The sequence below is a fragment of the Rhinatrema bivittatum genome, chromosome 4, assembly GCF_901001135.1.
Source record: "Rhinatrema bivittatum chromosome 4, aRhiBiv1.1, whole genome shotgun sequence".
Classification (NCBI taxonomy): domain Eukaryota; kingdom Metazoa; phylum Chordata; class Amphibia; order Gymnophiona; family Rhinatrematidae; genus Rhinatrema; species Rhinatrema bivittatum.
This window is the reverse complement of record NC_042618.1, coordinates 164668148-164688850: the sequence shown is the minus strand read 5'-3', so window position 1 is coordinate 164688850 and position 20703 is coordinate 164668148. Positions and strand designations below refer to the sequence as shown.

At 43.7% G+C, this 20703-nt stretch overlaps 2 protein-coding genes across 2 annotated transcripts in view; one reads left to right on the top strand and one right to left on the bottom strand.

Annotated features, from left to right (window-relative positions):
- The window catches only part of DNAH17 (dynein axonemal heavy chain 17), a 1486981-nt gene extending 1478833 nt beyond the window's left edge, over window positions 1-8148 (top strand). The window contains exon 80 of the mRNA XM_029599137.1: window positions 7757-8148. Coding sequence (XP_029454997.1) covers window positions 7757-8004 — 248 coding nt within the window. The 3' untranslated portion in view covers window positions 8005-8148. The remainder of the gene's footprint in view (window positions 1-7756) is intronic.
- PGS1 (phosphatidylglycerophosphate synthase 1) overlaps window positions 6089-20703 on the bottom strand; it is a 118088-nt gene continuing 103473 nt past the window's right edge. Inside the window, exons 9-10 of the mRNA XM_029599136.1 lie at window positions 17552-17686; window positions 6089-7849 (exon numbers count right to left, since the gene is read on the bottom strand). Coding sequence (XP_029454996.1) covers window positions 17567-17686 — 120 coding nt within the window. The 3' untranslated portion in view covers window positions 6089-7849; window positions 17552-17566. The remainder of the gene's footprint in view (window positions 7850-17551; window positions 17687-20703) is intronic.

Here is a 20703-nt window from a genome sequence, read left to right as displayed (position 1 = left end):
TATTTAACGTATTTATATACCGTTTACCAATTCAAAAAAATCGATCAAAACGGTTTACAACAATATACTTAATCAAAATTCATTTAAAATAAAATAAAAAATAAAATAAAAATAAAATAAACAAAGTTTGAATAAAAATACAATTAATGGCATGATCAATAACATAAAAATTTTGATGAACTAGGATAGTAAATAATTGGCTGCTACGTTACAAAACTAAAAGAAGGAAAACGAAAACAACTATGGTAATAATGGTAGTAGTAGGAAGAGCTAACTTCATGGCTATATGGTTACTAATTCATAGTTTCTATGTTCACAAATGCTTCCTTAAACAAGTGAGTTTTTAAAGCTTTCTTAAACTCTTTTCGATTCGAAATTAATCTCAAAGCGTCAGGCAAGGCATTCCACAGAATAGGGCCCGCGACAGAAAACGCTCTTTGCCTTGTTATATTTAACGCAGCCTTTTTCACTGTGGGAACTTCTAAAATATTTTTTCCTGCTGATCTTAATTCTCTCCCAGGTCTATACACTCGCAAGATGGAACATAGCCAGATGGAATCTGTGCTATTTAGCAATGAATGAATTAATGTAATGATTTTGTAGCGTACCCTAAATTTAACTGGCAGCCAGTGGAGTTTTTGCAAAACAGGAGTTATATGCTGTTTTAAAGGGGTAGCAGTAAGAAGCCTGGCTGCAGAATTCTGAATTAGTTGCAAAGGTCTAGTTGTTGTATCAGGTAGACCTATGTATAAACCATTGCAATAATCAATACCTGAAAAAATCAATGCCTGCAACACTGAACGGTAATCGTGAAAAAATAATAATATAATATAAGGCAGATACTGATGCCAGAAGTTATGTTTAAAGGTGATGAATCAGATGAACAGAAACAAATCTCAGTGAACCTAGAAGATGTACTAAGGCAAATTGACAATCTAATAAGTAGTAAATCATCAGGATCAGATGGTATACGTTCCAGAGTCCTGAAAGAAATTAAAAATGAAATTGCAGAGCTACTGTTGGTAATCTGTAACCTATCATTAAAATCAGCTATGGTACCTGCAGATTAGAGGGTGGCCAATGTAATTTCGGTTTTTAAAAAGGGTTCCCGAGTGATCTAGGAAACTATAGACTGGTGAGCCTAACATCAGTGCCAGAAAAAATGGCACAAAACAAAATTACTGCACATATAGACAGACAGTTTAATGGGACAAAGTCAACATGGATTTAGCCAAGGGAAGTCCTGTTTCACCAATTTGCTACATTTTTCTGAAGGTGTGAATAAATATGGATAATAGTAAGCCAGTTGATAAAATGTATCTACATTTTCAGAAAGCATTTGGTAAAGTACCTCATGAGACTCTTGAGGAAATTAAAGAGTCATGGTATAGGAGGCAATGTTCTGATGTGGATTGAGAACAGATTAAAAGAAAACAGAATAATTAATTTTCTCAGTGGAGAAAGGTGACTAGCAGAATAGCCCAGGGATCTGTACTAGTACTGTTGCTTTTTAGCATATTCATAAATGACTTAGAGATGGGAATAAAGTGAAGTGATCAAATTTGCTGATACAAAATTATTCAAATTTGTTAAATGACAAGAGAATTGAGAAATTGCAAGAGGAACTTGAAAGACTGAAGACTGAGCATCCAAATGACAGATGATATTAATGTGGAAAAGTGCAAAGTGATGCATGTAGGGAAGAGCAACCCAAATTATAGCTACACAATGAAAGGTTCCACATTGGGAGTCACCACCCAGGAAAAGGATCTAGGCGTATTTGTGAATATGTTGAAATCCTCTGCTCAGTGTGTGAAGGCAGCCAAGAAAGCAAATAGAATGGTAGGAATAATTAGGAAAGGAATGGAGAATAAAACAGAATATCATAAAGCCTCTGACTTGCTCCATGGTGCAACCGCTCCTTGAATATTGTGTGCAGTTCTGGTAACCATATCTCAAAAAAGATATAGCAGAATTAGAAAAGATACATAAAAGGGCAACCAAAATGATAAACAGGATGGAATGATTCCCTTATGAGGAAAAGCTAAAGTAGTTAGGGCTCTTGAGTTTGGAGAAGAGATGGCAGAGGGGAGATTTGATAGACAAGCAAACTCTAAAGTGTAACCGTGTCTTATCATATTTAGGACCCACTGGTCCGACATGACCTTGGTCCACTCCCGTAAAACAGGGAGAGGCGGCCTCCTATCCGGGGGACGGAGGAGTGGACCAGCCTCGCCTCATTGGGAAGACTTGGTGCCACTTCTTCCCTGGGAAGGGCCATCTCTTCCGGGTCAATGGCCTTGAAAAAACTGAGACCAGGATTGTTGGCGACCGGAGACTTGTCTCTGGGGCAGACTCAAGGATCTGGACCCCCAGAATCTCTGATTCCCCTTGAAGCGGGAACGAGGATGGAAAAACTTTGGCATGTCCTCATAACTTATGGACTTTGTTCTCCCTGAGTGACTCGTTCATCTCCTCAAGGTCCTTACCGAAGAGCAATTTTCCCTTAAAGGGCAAAGATCTCAACTGCGCCTTGGATGAAACATCAGCCGACCAATTCCTCAACCAGAGCAGCGCCACACCAAAACCGCCGACATCATTGCCCGAGAGAAGGTCATAAAGGGCATCAGCACTGTACGCCACGACAGCCTCCAGCCATTCTGCCTGGAGAGTCTCAGACTCTGACAGACTTGTCGCTTTGTAGCTGATGAACTCAGCGAAGACCAGCTCACAGCATGAGCCGACACCTCTGAAAATCTTGAGGGTACCTCCAGTTTCCTGTCCTGAAGATCCCTAAATGCTGCTGCGCCGGTGACCAGAATGGCTGTCTTCTTGGTGACTGCAGAAAATGCAGCATCCACCTTGAGGACCTTGAGCAGGTCGAGGGCCTCCTCGGACAGTGGATACAATCTGTCCATTACTCTGCTGACCTTCAACCTGGTGTCCAACGTATCTCACTCCCAGAATAGGAGAGCACTCACGGAACTATGGAAAGGGAAGGACTTTGCTGGATCCCGGAGGCCAACCATGACCGGGTCCACCACTCCCAGCCCGGAATCCTGTCGCGGAACCTCAGTGCCCAACTCCTCCAACACCGCTAGAATTAGTGGACTCAGCTCCTCCTTATGGAATAAGCGCACCACCTTAGGGTCATCACCCTCAAGGGACACACCCTGCATGACAGCCTGCTCTGGATCTAGGGGACCGAACCCTGGCTCTGCCTCCCAGGAAACTGCTCCCTGGGCCCCCTTCCTTGTCCGAGACAGTTGAGGAAGAATCCATGTCAGCAGGGGGAGCCGAAGCCCTCAGGAGCCGCCAGAACCTAGGGGCCCCCATGGACATGGAGGGCCTAGATCTCTTGGCGGGCTGCCCAGGGGCTTCCCTAACCAGACCTCAGCGTGCAGTCTTCCTGACCTTATAGGCCTTGTGAAGCAAAAGCACGAAATCGGAGGAAAAAGAAGAGGACAAATCAGATAGCACCCCAGGGTCCTAATCGCTCCCAGGAGGGCCTCCAGCATCCAGACAACCTCCCCCGGAGGCCTGAACCTCCCGAGACAGAGGGGGAGAGATCCGTACTCTCCTCCATGGCCCACGCTGCCGAATGCAAATGTGACAATATGGCCACCGTTCCCGCGCTGAGTGGGAACGGGTCCCTAAGGCGCCGTAGACTGCTTCCCTGAAATGCAGCGAGCACTGTTCATGCCATCCGCATTGCTCCCCGGGGTGGCATCGGGAGCAATGGCCAACGCGGGAAAGACAAATGTGCGTGGAGCTCAAGCCAACCACAGCGCAAGGGAGAGAGGCAGTAATGGCTGGAGGAAGGAGGAAACATACTGTGAGCTGTCCGCTGAACAAAGGGACTGAAGGAAGGGAAATCACGCTGTCCCTGTGCTGCCTGACGGCTCCCTCGGTGCCCCCAAAGGAAAAAAAGGAAAGAAAACCTCCCTCTTTCTTTTTTATTAAACAAACTTTAAATAAAGAGCAAAAGAGGCACTCTCCTGAATAATGCAGCAGGCTCCGTTAAGAGGCAACAGGCGCTGGTGATCCCTCAATGTGAGTGATCCGGGACCCCCAGGTATCAGCTGTGTCCGGCCAGGGATACGAGCAAAAATAGGGTCCCCCGACCCCCTGCTTGAGAGCCTCAAGCACCAGAAGGTTGGTCCCAAAAGGGCCTAACTATGTTTTGGTAGGCAAAGACGGAAAGCCTATTTGCCCTGTTATATTCTTTTTTTTTTTTTCCCCCAGTCAGACTGCAGGCTTTGCACCTCCACCATCTGCTGGAGACAGAGAAATACTAAGGGATTCCAGGTGGCACCTTGTCTTAAGTGTCAGTAAAACTTTCTCTGTCTCCATCTGCTGGAGGGGAGTCTGGACTGATCTGGGTACATACAAGGAAAGCAAATAGAATGGTATGAATTATTAGGAAAGTAATTCAGAATAAAACAGAATATGATAAAGCCTCTTAATTGCTCCATGGTACAACCGCACCTTGAATATTGTGTGCAGTTCTGGTGACTATCTCAAAAAAAGATATAGCAGAATTAGAAAAGATACATAAAAGGGCAACCAAAATGATAAACGTGATAGAATGATTCCCTTATGAGGAAAAGCTAAAGAAGTTAGAGCTCTTGAGTTTGAAGAAGAGATGGCTGAGGGGAGATTTGATAGAGGTCTATAAAATGAGTGGCATAGAATTGTTTGTTTACACTTTCAAAAAGTACAAAGATTAAGGGACATTCAAGGAAGTTACTGGTGATATATTTAAGACAAATAGGAGATATCTATTAATAGAGATTAAATAAAGGCAATACAACAGGTGAAGCAAACAACAATAAAAGAAAGGAAAATTGCAATAAAAATGGAAAATTTATTAAAGAACAGAAACTTGAGTTTATAAATTTTCCACGAATTCCTTATAATTCGCCAGGAGAAATCTTTAAAAGATTCTTTATGGAAGTATTCCAGCAGACAGAGAATGCTTTTCCACCGATTTCTAAGATCTTTTATCTTCCTAAGCCAAGAGGAGTGGTGGAACAAGCTGAGAGTCCAACAGCTTCTGCACCGGTTGAGGATCCATTAATGAATATTTCTGCAATGTTAGAGACTTCAGACACTGATCTTGCGGAACCAGCAACGTTACTAGTAACCCTAGCATTAGAACCCGATAAAGAATGGTTATTAAAGTTGTGCCTTTGACAGAGGAATGATACTTTTTTAGGATGTAATATCCAAGTTTATCCAGATGTATCACGCAAGACCCAGAAGAGGAGGAAGGCCTTCTTCCTCTTGAGACCTCAGGTCTTACAGATTGGGGGGGCATTTTACCTTAAATTCCCTTGTAAATGCATGATAAAACATGCAAATAATACTTATATTTTTTACGATCCCCCCAATTGACAATTCCTAATAGGGAAGGCTCCTGTGATCCCAGCCGGACCCAATATTGATGTTCTAAGTTCCTCAAGAAGTAATGAGTCTCTGTAAGCTACTGAGAATTTAATGGTATATCGTATTTTTCTTTAGGTTGAGTTTATCCTCCCCCCAACATTTGTGGACTTTAATAACAGAGAAAAAAAAAAAAAAAGAGGTTTGATAGTTGAGTAGTTTTTTTTTATGATATTGAACATTGTATTCTCTTTAATTTTTCTTTCAAGATTGATCTCTTGTTACTTTTGTAAAATGCATAAAGATTAAAAAAAAATAGACAAATAGGAGAAAATATTTTTTTACTCATTCATAATTAAACTGTGGAATTAGTTGCCAGAGGATGTGGTGAAAGCTGTTTATGTTGCTGAGTTTAATAAAGATTTAGACAAGTTCCTGTGGAAAAAATCCATAAACCATTATTAAGATGGACTTGGGGAAATCCACTGCTTGGAACCTATCGACCTTTTAGGATCCTACCAGGTACTTGTGTCCTGGATTGGCCACTGTTGGAAAGAGGATTCCAGGCTTTGGTCTGACCCAGTAAAGAAAAATCTTGTTCTTATAAATGATCTGGAAAAGGAAAGGAGTGAGAAGATCACATTTGCAGATAAAATTATTTAGAAGAGTTTACATATCCTAGAAATTAAAAAGGCTGCACTGATTTACTTGGCTGAACTACTTCTTTAATTTTACAGTGTATTTTATGTTGAGAGTTACACAACCTCTACCTGCTTCAAGCTTGCTTTAGTCCATATGAACAGGGAAGAACTGATAACAGATGCTGCCAGAGGGTTTTTTTAAAGGCCATTTCATCCTTTAGTATGCCTATATAAGGCAGTATCAGCTGGATAGGATGGCAGCATCCACCTTTAAATGCACATTCTTCCAGTAGTTCTTAACTAATAATTACTATCCCTCTAGATGATATTTTAGTATGCTTCTCTTGGAAATTCTATGGTATGTACTATTACAGGCAGAAAAGCCAAGGTGACAAATCCCCCATTAAATGGGTTTCTTAGCCTGACTTGCATATTTTTTGATTGCTGTGCTATTGGCAGAAGTATCTTCAAACTACTAAGGCTACTTTTATTTTATGTTTTATAACTAATTAGTTAATATATTAACTTCCAAGCATACTGAGGTGCAGGCACTCACTGTAATTATGTTCTGAGGTGAGCTCCTCTCATTACAGATCAAAGATAGAAAGTAATATATTTTTCTCTGCTATTATCACTTATGTGTGTGGCAGATATAGTGAGCCCCTGGGTCTGAATTTTCTCCATCTCTACCTGCTGCAAAGGGAGACACAACCCCTAGGCTGGGCTATGATGATAGAGCTCCATGAGTGGCAGTCTGACCATTTCCAATACTCCCAATCTAAAATCAGTTGGTAGTCTGAAGCTCTTTATCTGGAAGAGAATGTGGTTTGGCTTCACATACTTTTTTCCTAAATGTAAATGACAAGACCCTCTGTTATCCATCATTTCTAAGAATAGAGTCAGAGGTATGCCTCATATATAGTACCCCTATGAAATGCTTTTATTTATGGCAGCAGCTATCCTCGATTTTGACATTAACCCACAACCAAAACTCCAGCCTCTAAGAATGCCTCACTTATTTAAACCTGCAGGCAATATTTAGATTTGACATACTAACTTTATTTCTGCATACTGTAAAGGTGGTATAGACCAGTGGCAGGAGCAATTGTCATTAGCACATTACATATATAAATAATTCTTTTAATCACAAAGTTTGTATACAGTACTAAGAATTAAAATGGTTGTTTAATAAATTAGGTGACAAGTGTTTGTACTTGGGTCTAAGAATTTACCTGCAGAAACCTTTTGCATTGGTGAGAGGGAGCAATCTCATATACTTAAACCAAAGCTCTTAATATAAAAAAAAAAAATCAGTCTCCAGGAACCCTTGCACGTATAAGCCAGAATAAAAAAATTAAAATGAAAAATGCCCTATAGCATTCTCCATTATTTACTGAAGACTAAGAAAAAACTAAAAATAAAATCACCATCTCAGGTCTGTAGTAGTCATGTATTGAGCACTAAGAAGCAAGGCTGAATAAAGCAACCTTTAACTTCAAGACATGAGTTTAAATCAACTTCTACTCCCCACCAGTCTCTTCTTAAAGACCAAGAACTACAGATTCTAGCTGAGAGCTAGAGAAGGGGGAAATTACACAGTACAGGTGCCTCTAATCATAGCTGTGTTTGCTGTTTAGCTAAAATAAAATGTAGCAACTCTCTTCCAGCACTAGCTGCAGTAAGTAGAGGTGTGTGCGACAGACACAGCAAGTCTCCTTGGACTTTTGCAGGTGCTCGCTGGGACACGCAGAGTGGCACCATTGCAGATGCACGTCTTAAAGAGTTAATGCCTTCCATGCCAGTCATCTTCATCAAGGCTATACCTGTGGATCGGCAAGAGACAAAGAATGTGTATGAGTGCCCTGTATACAAAACGCGAACACGAGGCCCCACCTACGTCTGGACCTTTAACTTGAAGACAAAAGAAAAGGCAGCCAAATGGGTTCTAGCTGCAGTTGCTCTGCTCTTACAGAACTAAACATGTCCTTTCATGCAGCTGTCAATGCACTTTAAACATTTATGAAGTAAGTTCAATCACCAAATATTGTCATAATGTTATTTACAGCCTGAGCTGTTAAGAGACTAATGTGATGTTTAATTAAAAGAAAAGTTAACAATGCCAGTTTAGTTTTCTTTTTGGAAATCAAAGAAAAATACCTTTACTTAGCCTCACCTACAAATGGTGAAGACCAATATTCAAGGAAGTTGTCAAGCCCTGCTTAAATGCTAGTGTTAGAATTTACTTCAATAACACCTTCCTTTAAGATGCTGTTCCTCCTCTCCCTTAGCATGCATAAGGAGCTGGGATTTATTGGAAAAGAGCACAGAAAAGGGTGACCAGCATCAAGGCCCTAGTTTTCCCTCTAAATTCTCTTCCTTGCTTAGGAATCAAAGGAAAATCGCTAGCCTTCTCTCTTCTGCTACTTCACCCCATACAGCTCCATTTATTGATGGGAAAAAATTGCAGTGCTAACTCTTATGAGATAGGGATACTGGTTCTTACCTGCTAATTTTCATTCCTGGAATACCACTGCATCCTTGCTAGCAGGTGGAGACCGAGAAAGTTTCACTGACACCGCTACATAACCTAGTGTCCCACCTGCAAAGTCCCTCAGTATTGACCTGTACCCAAGCCAAGATGACAACACTAAACCTTGAATGCAACTCCTACAACGAGCAGGAGGAAGGTGAAGTTGTAAACCAAGAGAAACTCATTCCCAGAAAATAAGCAAACAAACAGCATGGAAAATCAACAATTCTGCGTTATATACAAACCATCAGTATGAGCGGCAGTCTCTCCCCTCTACAAAGGGCGGGACTCTGGACTAATCTGTGGTATTCCAGGAACGAAAATTATCAGGTAAGAACCAATTTTCCTTTCCTTTTCATAACCCAGATCAGTCCAGACTCCTGGGATGTTCCTAAACTCCCCTAAAAAGTCATGGGATAGGTGGCGATGTCCTTTCATGGATTACAAACTGGTTAAAAGACAGGACACAGAGAATAGGATTAAATGGACAATTTTCTCAGCAGAGGGGGGTGGGCAGTGGAGTGCCTCAGAGATCTATACTGGGACCTGTGCTTTTCAATATATTTATAAATGATCAGGAAAGGAATAGGACGAGTGAAGTTATCAAATTTGCAGATACAAAATTATTCAGAGTAGTTAAATCACAAGCAAATTGTGATAAATTGCAGGAGGACCTTGTGAGACTGTAAAATTGGGCATCCAAATGGCAGATGAAATTTAATGTGGATAAGTGCAAGGTGAGTCCCAAAAAACAAACCGGAAGCCGATCCAATATAGCTATGTAGCGACTAAAACCGATGAGATCTGTGTAAAGGCAAAAAGCTTTATTCACACACAGGCCGATACAGTAAGGACGCGTTAGAAAAAGTGCGGCAGTGCCGGGCGCATCCTCGTTTGCTGCACGCACAGTCCGGATCACATACTGCTCGATACAGTATTTAAATGGCATGCAAATGCAAGCCGCGTCCAAAGCGCGTCCATGAAGCGCAACCTATTTTACAGTATAGAGCGCTACATAGCGCCTATACAGTATCCTGGGTGCGCTGGTACCTGTCATTTCAAATGACATTTGAAATGACAGGTACCAGGAAGTGGATGGTTCTCCTACGCTCGGGCATCGGGGACTGCCAGTCCTCTCTCCCCCGCTCCCGAAGCAAGGCGCAGGGCGAAAATAGACTCGACATGTTATTAAAGCAAATAGAAATTGTAACAAAAGTAAACTTACTGCATGCTTCCAGCAGCCCAGTCCTCTCTCCCCTCCTCCCGAGGCGCCCACCGCGGCTCCCCTGCCTCCCGGGGGCAGCCGGCGGCGAAAGCGGCTTCCAGCAGCCCCGCCGGCGAAGGTGTATGAACGCACGTCCAATTTGGGCGCTCAAGCAGCAAAGGCGCATGAGCGCACACCGTGACCTCGGACGTCTATCCGGGCGCTCAGGTCACGGCGTGCGCTCATGCGCCTTCGCTGCTTGAGCGCGCGTTCATGCGCCTTCGCCGGCGGGGCTGCTGGAAGCCGCTTTCGCCACCGGCTGCCCCCGGGAGGCAGGGGAGCCACAGTGGGCGCCTCGGGAGGAGGGGAGAGAGGACTGGGGCTGCTGGAAGCATGCAGTAAGTTTACTTTTTTTACAATTTCTATTTGCTTTAATAACATGTCAAGTCGATTTTCGCCCTGCGCCTTGCTTCGGGAGGGGGGGAGAGAGGACTGGCAATCCCCGATGCCCGAGCATAGGAGAACCAGGCCACACCATGTTACTCACTTGCTCCAACCCACCCACTTATTTGACCGGAGCCTGCCTATTGCTGTCACATTCCTCTAACACCAGGGTCAGAGTAGGCGGTAAATTAGCGGGTTAAAGACGCAGCAAAACAGTTGGTTAAAAAGGCGATAATCGGGCCGCACATTACCGTATGGGAGGGAATAGCTAATCCGATCGTTTACATATCATATACATGCCACGGGCGGAAAGGGATACGCGTCGATTTAAAGAAGCGGTAAGGATTGGTAAAAATGGTTAGTGAATCGCGGGTTAGACTTACGCGGCCAAATTGTGGGTACAAAGCGGGTTAGAAACAGGGTAACCGCAACCGCGCTTTACTGTATCAGCCTGATAGTATGTGGGCCCAACTCTGGCCGAGTTTCGCTCTATATAGAGAGCTGCCTCGGGGGCTATTGTAATTAAAACATCCACATAATTTAATTTAAAAACATTCATAAACAAATAAATGTGTAAAGACATCCCAAAGAGTAAAAATAAATATCAATAAAATCAAATTAAAATACATGTAAAACATGCATAGAGAAGTAAAAAATGACTAATAATGTACATTAGCAGCCATTTTTTACTTGTATCTATGCGCGTGATGCAAGGTGATGCATATAGGGAAAAATAACCCATGCTATAGTTACACAATGTTAGGTTCCATATTAGGAGCTACCGCCCAGGAAAGAAATCGAGGCATCATAGTGGATAATACATCGAAATAGTCGGCTCAGAGTGCTGCTGCAGTCAAAAAAGCAAACAGAATCTTAGGAATTATAGGAAGGGAATGGTGAATAAAACGGAAAGTGTCATAATGCTTCTGTATTGCTCCATGGTGTACTGTGTACAATTCTGGTTGCCACATCTCAAAAAAGATATAGTTGCAATGGAGAAGGTACAGAGAAGGTGACCAAAATGATAAATGGGGATGAACAGCTATCCTATGAGCAAAGACTAAAGAAGTTAGTACTGTTTCAGCTTGGAGAAGAGATGTGATAGAGGTGTTTAAAATCATGAGAGGTCTAGATCGGGTAAATGTGAATCAGTTATTTAGTCTTTCGGATAATAGAAGGACTAGGGTGCACTCCATGAAATTAGCATATAGCACATTTAAAACTAATCAAAGAAAGTTCTTTTTCACTCAGCGACCAATTAAACTCTGGAATTTGTTGCCACAGGATGTGGTTAGTGCAGTTAGTGTAGCTGTGTTTAAAAAAGGTTTGGATAAGTTCTTGGAGGAGAAGTCCATTAACTGCTATTAATCAAAATGACTTGGTAATAGCAGTGGCTATTTTCTAGTATCATTAGCATGGGATAGACTTAATTTTGGGGTATTTGTCAGGTACTTATAGCCTGGATTGGCCACTGTTGGAAACAGGATCTGGGCTTGATGGACCCTTGGTCTGACCCAGTATGGCATGTTCTTATGTTCTAAACTGGGTGGGACCTGGAGAGTCTCACACGCAGAACATTCAAAGTACACAGAAGCTGGAGCCCAGACATCCAAATGATAATGTCTGGCAAAAGTGTGCAGCTTCTTCCAAGTAGCCACCCTGCAAATCTTGTGCAGACACACTTGTTATGTCCTCTTGGGTTGAATCGCTTGAGAATGTGTTGAGTGAGAACTTAACTCTTAACAGACAGGCAACCCTTAGATATATAAGCGGAGCCAAATGCCTCCTTTAGCCAATGCACAATTGTAGCCTTGGACGCTTTACATCCCTTCTTTGGGGCACTCTACAGTACTAAGAGGTGATCCAATCTCTGGAAATCATTAGTAACCTTAAGATACCTTAAAGTAAGCCTTAGATCAGGGGTGGGCAATTCCGGTCCTCGAGGGCCGCAAACCGGTCGGGTTTTCAGGATATCCCTAATGAATATGCACGAGAGAGATTTGCATGCACTCTGCCTCAGTCGTATGTAAATCGTTTTCATGCATATTCATTAGGGATATCCTGAAAACCCGACCAGTTTGCAGCCCTCGAGGACCGGAATTTCTCACCCCTGCCTTAGATCCAAGAGCCTAAGCTCTCTCGTATGAGGTGTGGAGGAATCCAAACCCAGCAAAGATATGATTAAGATGGAATGCTGAAATCATCTTTCGTAAAAAGTAAGGCACTGTTCGCGATATCCCTAACTCTGAAATCTGTAGAAAAGGATCCTGACACAACAAAGCCTGGGGCTCTGAGATTCTCCTGGCTGAATAAATAGCCACCAGAAAATACTAACTTAAGAGTCAAGTCCTTTACGGTTGCCCTCCTCAATGGTTCAAACGGAGCCTCACACATTTCTCTAAGTACTAGATTATGATTTCAAGATGGACAGATCTTACTCACCGGATGTATCAAAATTCTTCGCCCCAAAGAAAACGTATGACATGCAGATGTGCGGACAGAGTATATCCCTGCAATTTACACCAGAGACAGCCCAAAGCTGCTACCTGTACTCAGCGAATTAAAGGCCAAACCCTTGACCAAACTCTTCTGTAGAAAAGCCAAAATATGTGAAACAGTACCCTCTTAACAATAAACCAGGACTCTAAAACCCACCAAATCCTCATATACGCCAAGGACGTGGAAGGTCACCCGTCTGCAATAAAGTGGCAATAACTGTTTCAGAATATCCCCTCCATCTCAGCCGTCTCCTTTGAAAAGCAAGGCCTCGAGACAGAAGCGAGCCGCCTGATCCAAAAATATTAGGCCCTGGCGGAGAAGATTCAACCGATGGCCAAACTTCAGTGGCCCTTCTATGGCCATGTTCATGAGATCTGTGAACCATGGATGCCGTGGCCACTCCAGCATCACCAGAATTATGTTGCCTGGATGTTTCTCTACCTGCCATATCATCTTGCCCACCAGTGGCCATGGAGGAAAGACAGAATGGCTTGGGGCCATGATAGAACTACAGCATCGATGCCTTCTGCCCCATGTTCTGTCCTGTGGCTATAAAAACGAGATGCCTTGGTATTCGGTCTGGTTGCCATGAAGTCCATTTGAAGCTATCCCCCTCATCTCTGGTGAATGAGATGCATCACCGCCTCCGACGGTTCCCACTCTCTGCCTCTAGCTTCCTCCAACTGAGAAAATATATGTTTGTACATTGTCCAACCCAGCAATGTGAGATGCCATTAGCTTCTCTAGGTGCTGCTCCACCCAAAGAATCAACTCCTGGTCCTTCTGAGCCACCGCCCAACTGTTGGTTTTTCTTTCGATTGATATAGGCCATCATCATTGCACTGCCCGATAGTACCCGCTCCAGCCGGTCGCATAACCGTGGCAGAAGGGCAAGAAAAGCGTAACGCACCACTCATCTCCCCTCGACTGATAGTCCATGAAGCCTCTTTCTTTGACCATTGGCGCTGTGCAGACTGATCCTGACACATTACTCCCCAGCCCAAAAGGCTGGCATCGGTGGTATCACCCAATCCGGAACTTTTAATTCCATACCACGCTCCAGACTGGCCCAAATAAGCCAACACAAGAGACTGTCCTTACCTCCCCCCTTGAGCAGAAGGAGAAGATGAAACTCCTCTGACAACAGATTCCACTGAGAGAGAACAGCCCTCTGAAGAGGCTGTATATGCACAAACGGCCAAGGTACCAGCTCCAACATTCTTGGCATAGAGCCCAGGACTTGCAAATAGTCCCAGACCTTATTCAACAAAAGCTCTAAAATGTTGAATCTGATCTTGCAACTTCAGCCTTCTCTCTTCCGTGAGAAACACTCTCCCTTCCCATGTGTCAGAGTCGCCAGATACTCCAGAGTCAGAGGGAATGAAATGGCTCTTTGCTAGATTCACCACCACCCAGACCAGAGACTTCAACCGTTTCAGCACCTTCTGTACAGACTGCCGACAGAGGTCCTCTGACTTCGCCCGAGTCATTTGTCCAAATACGGGTGCACCAACACACCTTCCCATCGTAAGGCTGCCGTAAGGCTATGGCTCCCTGGACGTTGGTGAACGTCCAGGGAGCCATAGCCAGACCGAATGGAAAGGTCAGAAACTGAAAGTGTTCTCCTAGGATCACAAATCTCAAAAAACACTGATGCTCTAACCTGATGACTATATGCAGATATGCCTCTGTCAAGTCCAGAGAAGTTAAGAACTCCCCCTTGCATACTGCCGTTTTGACCAACCTCAGGGCTTCCTTACAGAACAGAGGAACCTTGAGGGCCGCATTCACCTTCTTTAAATCTAAAATTGGGCAAAATGTTCCTTCCTTTTTCGGAACTACGAAATAAATGGAGTACTTCCTTTTACTTGCTCTTCTCAGGAACTGGCACTATAGCCCCCAGATTCCACAAGCGGTTCACCGCTCCTTGAACAGATATCCACTTAGTGTGAGGAGTACAAGGGGAAACAATAAAAAAGTGTCTCGTATCGGATGAGCAAATTCTAATATGTAGCCGTCTTATCACACATAGGACTCACTGGTCCATGGTAATTTTGGCCAACTCCTTGTAAAAAGCGTTAAGTGCCCACTGATGGCTAGAACTGAAGAGTGGACCTTTCTCACTTCATTGTGAGGACGTCACTCCTCCTGCACTTGTATCAGGATTGTTTTGGGATGGCTTCCGACCACCCCAAAAGGACAGAATCCAGGACTGAGCTTTAGCTGTGGTTTGCTTCTAAGGCCCCAAAGAACCTAAAGTTTAGTGAAATCTCTTATTGTCTTGAAACCATACCAGAGCAGAAAAAAATATTTTATTCTTTGGCTCGCCTTTTGATAACTTATGCATCTTGGACTCTCCCAGATGTGTCATTATATGCTCCAAGTTCTCCCCAAACAAGAGCTTGCCCTTAAATGGAAGAGCTCCCAGTTGAGATTTGGACCACACATCCGACGACATAATCCTAGAAAACATCCTAATCAGGTCATACAAGGCCCCATATGCCATAGCCACTTCCAAACGCTCAGTCTGCTTCGCTGCCACTACCGACACTGCCTGCGTCTCCTGAAGCTGCTGGACCCAATGCAGACCTGTTCTTTGCATAACACACTGCTCCCTGCCACTCATAGGCCTAGGGCCAAGACTTCAAAGATTCTCTTGAAATGACACTCCAACCTGCAATCTTACACATCATCTTAAAGTGGTAGACCCTGCTACTGGAATAGAGGTCTTCCTTGGTTACCACAGACATCAAAGTGTCAACCTTAGGAAGTGCCAAAAGCTCCATTTCCTCCAGCAATGGGTAAAGCTTCACCGCAGCTCTGCCAACCCTTAAGCCAGACTCAGGAGTGCCCTACTCCCAAATCAACTTCCTCGCCAACTTATGAAAAGGGAAGGGCTTTTGCTGGACCCCACAAGCCATTCAACACAAGATCCGCTCCTTCCAAGTCAGTATCCTCCTGTGAAACCTCGATTTCCAGCTCCTGAAGCACATGTAGAATCAAAGGCCAAAACTCCTCTCTGCGAAAAAGGCACACTACTTTGGGGGTCATCCCCTTCGGCCAACAGAATGTCCTCAGGGTCCCCACCTGTCTTGCCACATCAGGCACCAGGTCTACTCGTGGGGAATCCACAGGTGCAGCACCATACTCCTCCAAATCCCACTCTGGACCACCAGCATGAGAGAAAAGACCAAGACACACTGAATGCTCGCTGAAAGCTTCCTTTTTGCTTGCATAGGTCTCATTAATCCCTTTCCCCTTCTATTTGTTTTTTCAAAAAACTTTAATGTCCCAGGCTCAAATAACATCCCTTAAGCCTAAACCAGAAACCATAAGGAGGAAACTTCCCTGCTCCACCGGGTTTGTAGCTGCAAAACTGTCAGCTGGTTCCCAAGCTATCTCATGGAGAGAGAGTTCTGGACCACCAGACGTGCACTCCACAGAACTCTGGATCGCGCTACAAACAGGTTTTCCTCAAACAGGGGGGGGGGGGGGGGGGGTGGCTCCTCCAGGAGCTTCTCTTCCTTCTTTAGAATTTTCCTCTTTTCTACTCCAGACTGCAGGTTTTACACATCTACTGGAGACAGAAATACTGAGGGGCTGCAGGTGGCACACTAGGTTATGTAGTAATGTCAGTGAATTTTACTCTGGAACGCAAAACCCAGGAGTCTGAACTGATCTAGGGTATGAACAGGAACAGGGGCGTTAGCATTGACACTACACACTTCACTGTAAGCAAATGCACAGTACAAGAGGCCAAAGGAGCTTTGGCATAGCAGTTGCCCAGGAAGAGATAGCTGGTGAGCAGCTGGCTGGTTGAGGTAGAGAAAGGAGGCAGCTAATTGCTGAGGGAGAAATTAACTGGCATTTGGGTGAGATAGGGAGGAAGGAGGTGGCCAGCAGTTGAGTAGAGGGTGGGATAGTGAAGTTGGTTAGTGAATAGGTAGAACAAGAATGAAAGGGTGGGGGGCAGCTTGTGGAGGTAATGATCACAAGAAGTGGGAGGGAAGATACAGAGGAAGGATGACACCAAAACATAGGGAAGGAAAAGCTGGAAAAGGAGAGATGGAGAAGTGGAAGCAGGTAGAATAAAATGAGAAACCTATGGACAGGGCTGGGTGAGAGGAGCAAGTACCCAGGGTGCAAATCCCCTTGGAACAGATAAACTACTGAAATGCAAGTGCAGGCTAGCAGCAAAAGCGGGAAAAGTGCTGCTCTGTCATGCAGACTGGGGATCAAGGTGGGAACACAAATACGCTTTCTTGTCCCAGGTGCGAAAACACATAGTTACAACTCTGCTTTGGAAGGGGAGAAGCAGGCTGCAGTGAGGAAGAACAGATTACCACTGCATGCAGAGCTGGAGATGTAACTTCTAATGCCATCACTCACCACTGTGCAACCTATGATACAACATATCAAGAAGATAACCAGCTCAATCTCAGGAAGAGGAAAGAAAGTGGCAATCCCTGCTAAACAAACGACACTAACAGATTTCCCTTCTGACTGATGAGTGGAAGGGTAGAAAGAGGGAACAATGGAAGAAGAAGGGAATTTTAAAAGAAAACAATGGAAGCTTGCAGGACTACCATCTCCCTTCTTCAGGCACCTTTGAGCATATTTAGCCTTGTAGGAGGTAGGGATGATAGCCATCTCAGTGTACTATGTTGTAGTACAATGAATGTCAAACATTTTAGAGGCTGGAAGGCAGAGGAGCTTCTGGAACCCCAAGTCATTACTTTCAATCTGGCCCTCATATTTTGATATAACATCAGCTACAGATAATGTCCTGATGCTTTAACTCCTCTCCTTGTCTGATAAATAGGAAGAAGAATTGAAAAAGAAACTTACCTATTATACTAGTCTTCAGAAAAAATTCTTTATCAGCGGAGTCAGCAGCTTCACCCACAACTTCACATAGCGATTAGGCTGTTCAAAAGTTGATAATGAAACAGTGTTTGACCTACTGTAAAGCTGGTTCTGCTCCTACAAAACAAAATTTATAATATAAAAAACACTAAAAAAAATCTCCCACCTCTCCCAGATTCTAAGGATACATCAAAATATTTCAAATATGACAGGCTGGATCCGTGGCTCAGTGACATTTCTACATGCTACCAGGTCCTCCACGTGTTCCACACCCAGGTCAAGTCTTCCATTGCCTGGGTTAGCAATGCTGTTGAGTCAGTGCCGAAAGCACCTGGGAAGGAGGAAGTCCCAGCCATCACACAAAAGTGATAGCTCTGGGCTGGACTCAGGATGCATATGTACTGGATCTGAGAGGTAGCTATAATCTGTGATCCCTTGCTAAGGATTGGCCCCCTAGGATAAGGCTAGAGGAAGTTATGAAACAGGGGGTGAAGTAATCATGATGTCATAGCCCAAATAAACAGGAAATAAAGTCAAATATTCCAAGCAAGACCTAAGACTGAAGACTGTAATAAATGTTTTAAATAAGGGCATACCACAGCATCCCAGCAGCTGTATATAAATAAAGAGATAAAGTGCTATTTGGCTTAACAACTGGTTAAAAGATAGGAAACAGACTAAATGATCCATTTTCAAAATGGAAATAGATAAATAGTAGAGTGCCTAATGGATTTGTACTGGGACTGGTGTTTAATTTGTTAATGATCTGGAAAGGAAACAAACAAGGTAATCAAATTTGCAAATCACAATGATTTAACATGATCAGAACTGGACAGTGAGTTACAGGAGAATCTTGTGAGAATGGGAAACTGGGCATCTAAATAAGAGATGAAATTTAATGTAGACAAGTGCAAAGTGATGCATATAGGTGTAAAATCCAAACTACAGGTACACACTAATGTCTTTATGCAGATGATACCAAACTTTGCCTCAGTACTGACTCCTAGGAAAGCCTGGAAAAGATGAGGGACCTAGCAAAGCTTGAGGAATGGTCAAGATAGTGACACCGAATGCTAGTCCTAGAGTGCCACAAACAGGCCAGGTTTTCAGGATATCTACAATGAATATGCATGAGAAAGATTTGCATGCACTGCTTCCACCGTATGCAAATCTCATGCATATTTATTGTGGATATCCTGAAAACCTGGCCTGTTTGTGGCACTTGAGGACTGGAATTTGCCATCACCGGTCTAGAGTCTGAGAGCTAAGACAATGCTAAAAATGCAGGGTCACACCTTTGGGCAAAAACCTAAGGGAGTGATACAGGATAGATGATGAAACTTCTGTGCACAAAACAAAAATGGGATCTGGAGGCGATCATACCTGATATCATCAAGATGGCCAAAGAAGTGTATAAAGCAATAGCAAAAGCCAGAAAGATGCTTGAGTGCACAGGTAGAGGAATGGTCAGAAGAAAAAAAGGAAGTGATACTGCTCCTGTGTTAAGTCCCTGGTGAGATGATGTTTGGAGTATCATCTGGAGACTGCACCTACTACTACTTAACATTTCTGTAGCACTACTCGACATATAGAGCACTGTACAAACACCACATAAGAGACAGCTCCTTCAAAAGGTGTTGAAGACCAGTATGGCAAAAGAATTCAGAAGGGTGTGGGGGATAAATACAGAAGATCCCTAATGGCCAGAGGCTGGACATGAATAAATGGGGTAACTGTAGGTGTAGTAACTAAAACACAAACTTAAAAAGCATACCAAGGTGCTAACTGCATTTTAGATAAAAGGGATGTCTGCAAGCCTGGTCTATAGTGGACAACCCAGGCTACTCATTCATCCTAACACCATAACACAGTTTCTCAATATATAATGTATACATTTTTGAAGAGTTTCTTTTGCAAATAAAATGCTATGAATATTTAACAAGTCACATATGTCACAACTGAACCAGCATCTAAATCTAATATTGCATGGACTGGGTTCTATTCCATGTTGTGAAAAGCATTAGAAAAACCCTGACATCAGCTGATGTTTTGGTGATGCCTTGCATCAGGGGGGTACACATTCTGCAAGCACTTATCTGACAGATATGCTTCTGTCTGGACCCAAACATCTCATCCAGACTGCAGGGGACACTGCCTCACCACCTCTCCAGGCACTCTGCACATAGACCAGAGGCCCGAATTGGCCCCCCTTTTACCTATTTAAGCGCACTCAGCTGGAGAAACTGAGCCTAAATGGAAGCACTGGTTGTTTCTGACCTGTACCACAGACAGCCACTTACCCATGCATCTTTTCCCTGTTGGCAAAGGCTTCCTCAAATTATCCATGCACCCCGGGGAGGGCATCTGAGAAGGGGAGTGTTCTGTGGGAGTGGCCAGGCTTGTATGTCACACACACACACACACACACCCACCCACCCCCTCCCCCTCGTAGCCAGAGAAAGTCCTCTTTCTCTGCAGCCAAATCGCTGTGTTCCCCAGAACTGGCACCGCAGGAAAAGCCACTTCTCCTGACCAGCACTAAAGCCAATGTCAAGTTGCTTCGGTGTATGATTGTCTTCTCCCTATTTTATCCTAAAGGGACAACACTCACCAAATAAAAAGAACTGAGAAAGGCAGAAATACTTCCCTTTAGTGTTTTCTAGCAGGAGAGAAGCATTAAAGGAGAACAAAGTGAGGCTAGGGTATGACTGAGCCAGCACTGCTGGCTAGCAAAAACCCTCCTCAGATAAAGTGTACAAAGCAAGCAGGATCACTAACCCCCTGCTTGACCCTGCTTCACCAGGATGGCTGGCCCATAATAGGACCTAACACCCCTGAAGAGGTCTTAATTCTTCACAACGGTCCAATTGCAGGTTTTGCATCTCCACTATCTCCTGGAGACAGAATACTGAGTGACTGCAGGTGGCACACTATCTTATGTACCAACAGTACAGTAGTTTTTCTTTACTATTTCCATCTGCTGGCTGGAGCGAAAAACTCATTTGTCTGGACTGATCTGGGGGACAATAAGGAAATCCTGTTTCTTCCCTGCTGCAATATCTGCTAAAATTATAGAAACAGAAATAACAGCAGAAAAAGACCAATGGTCAATCCAGTCTGCCCAGCAAGCTTCT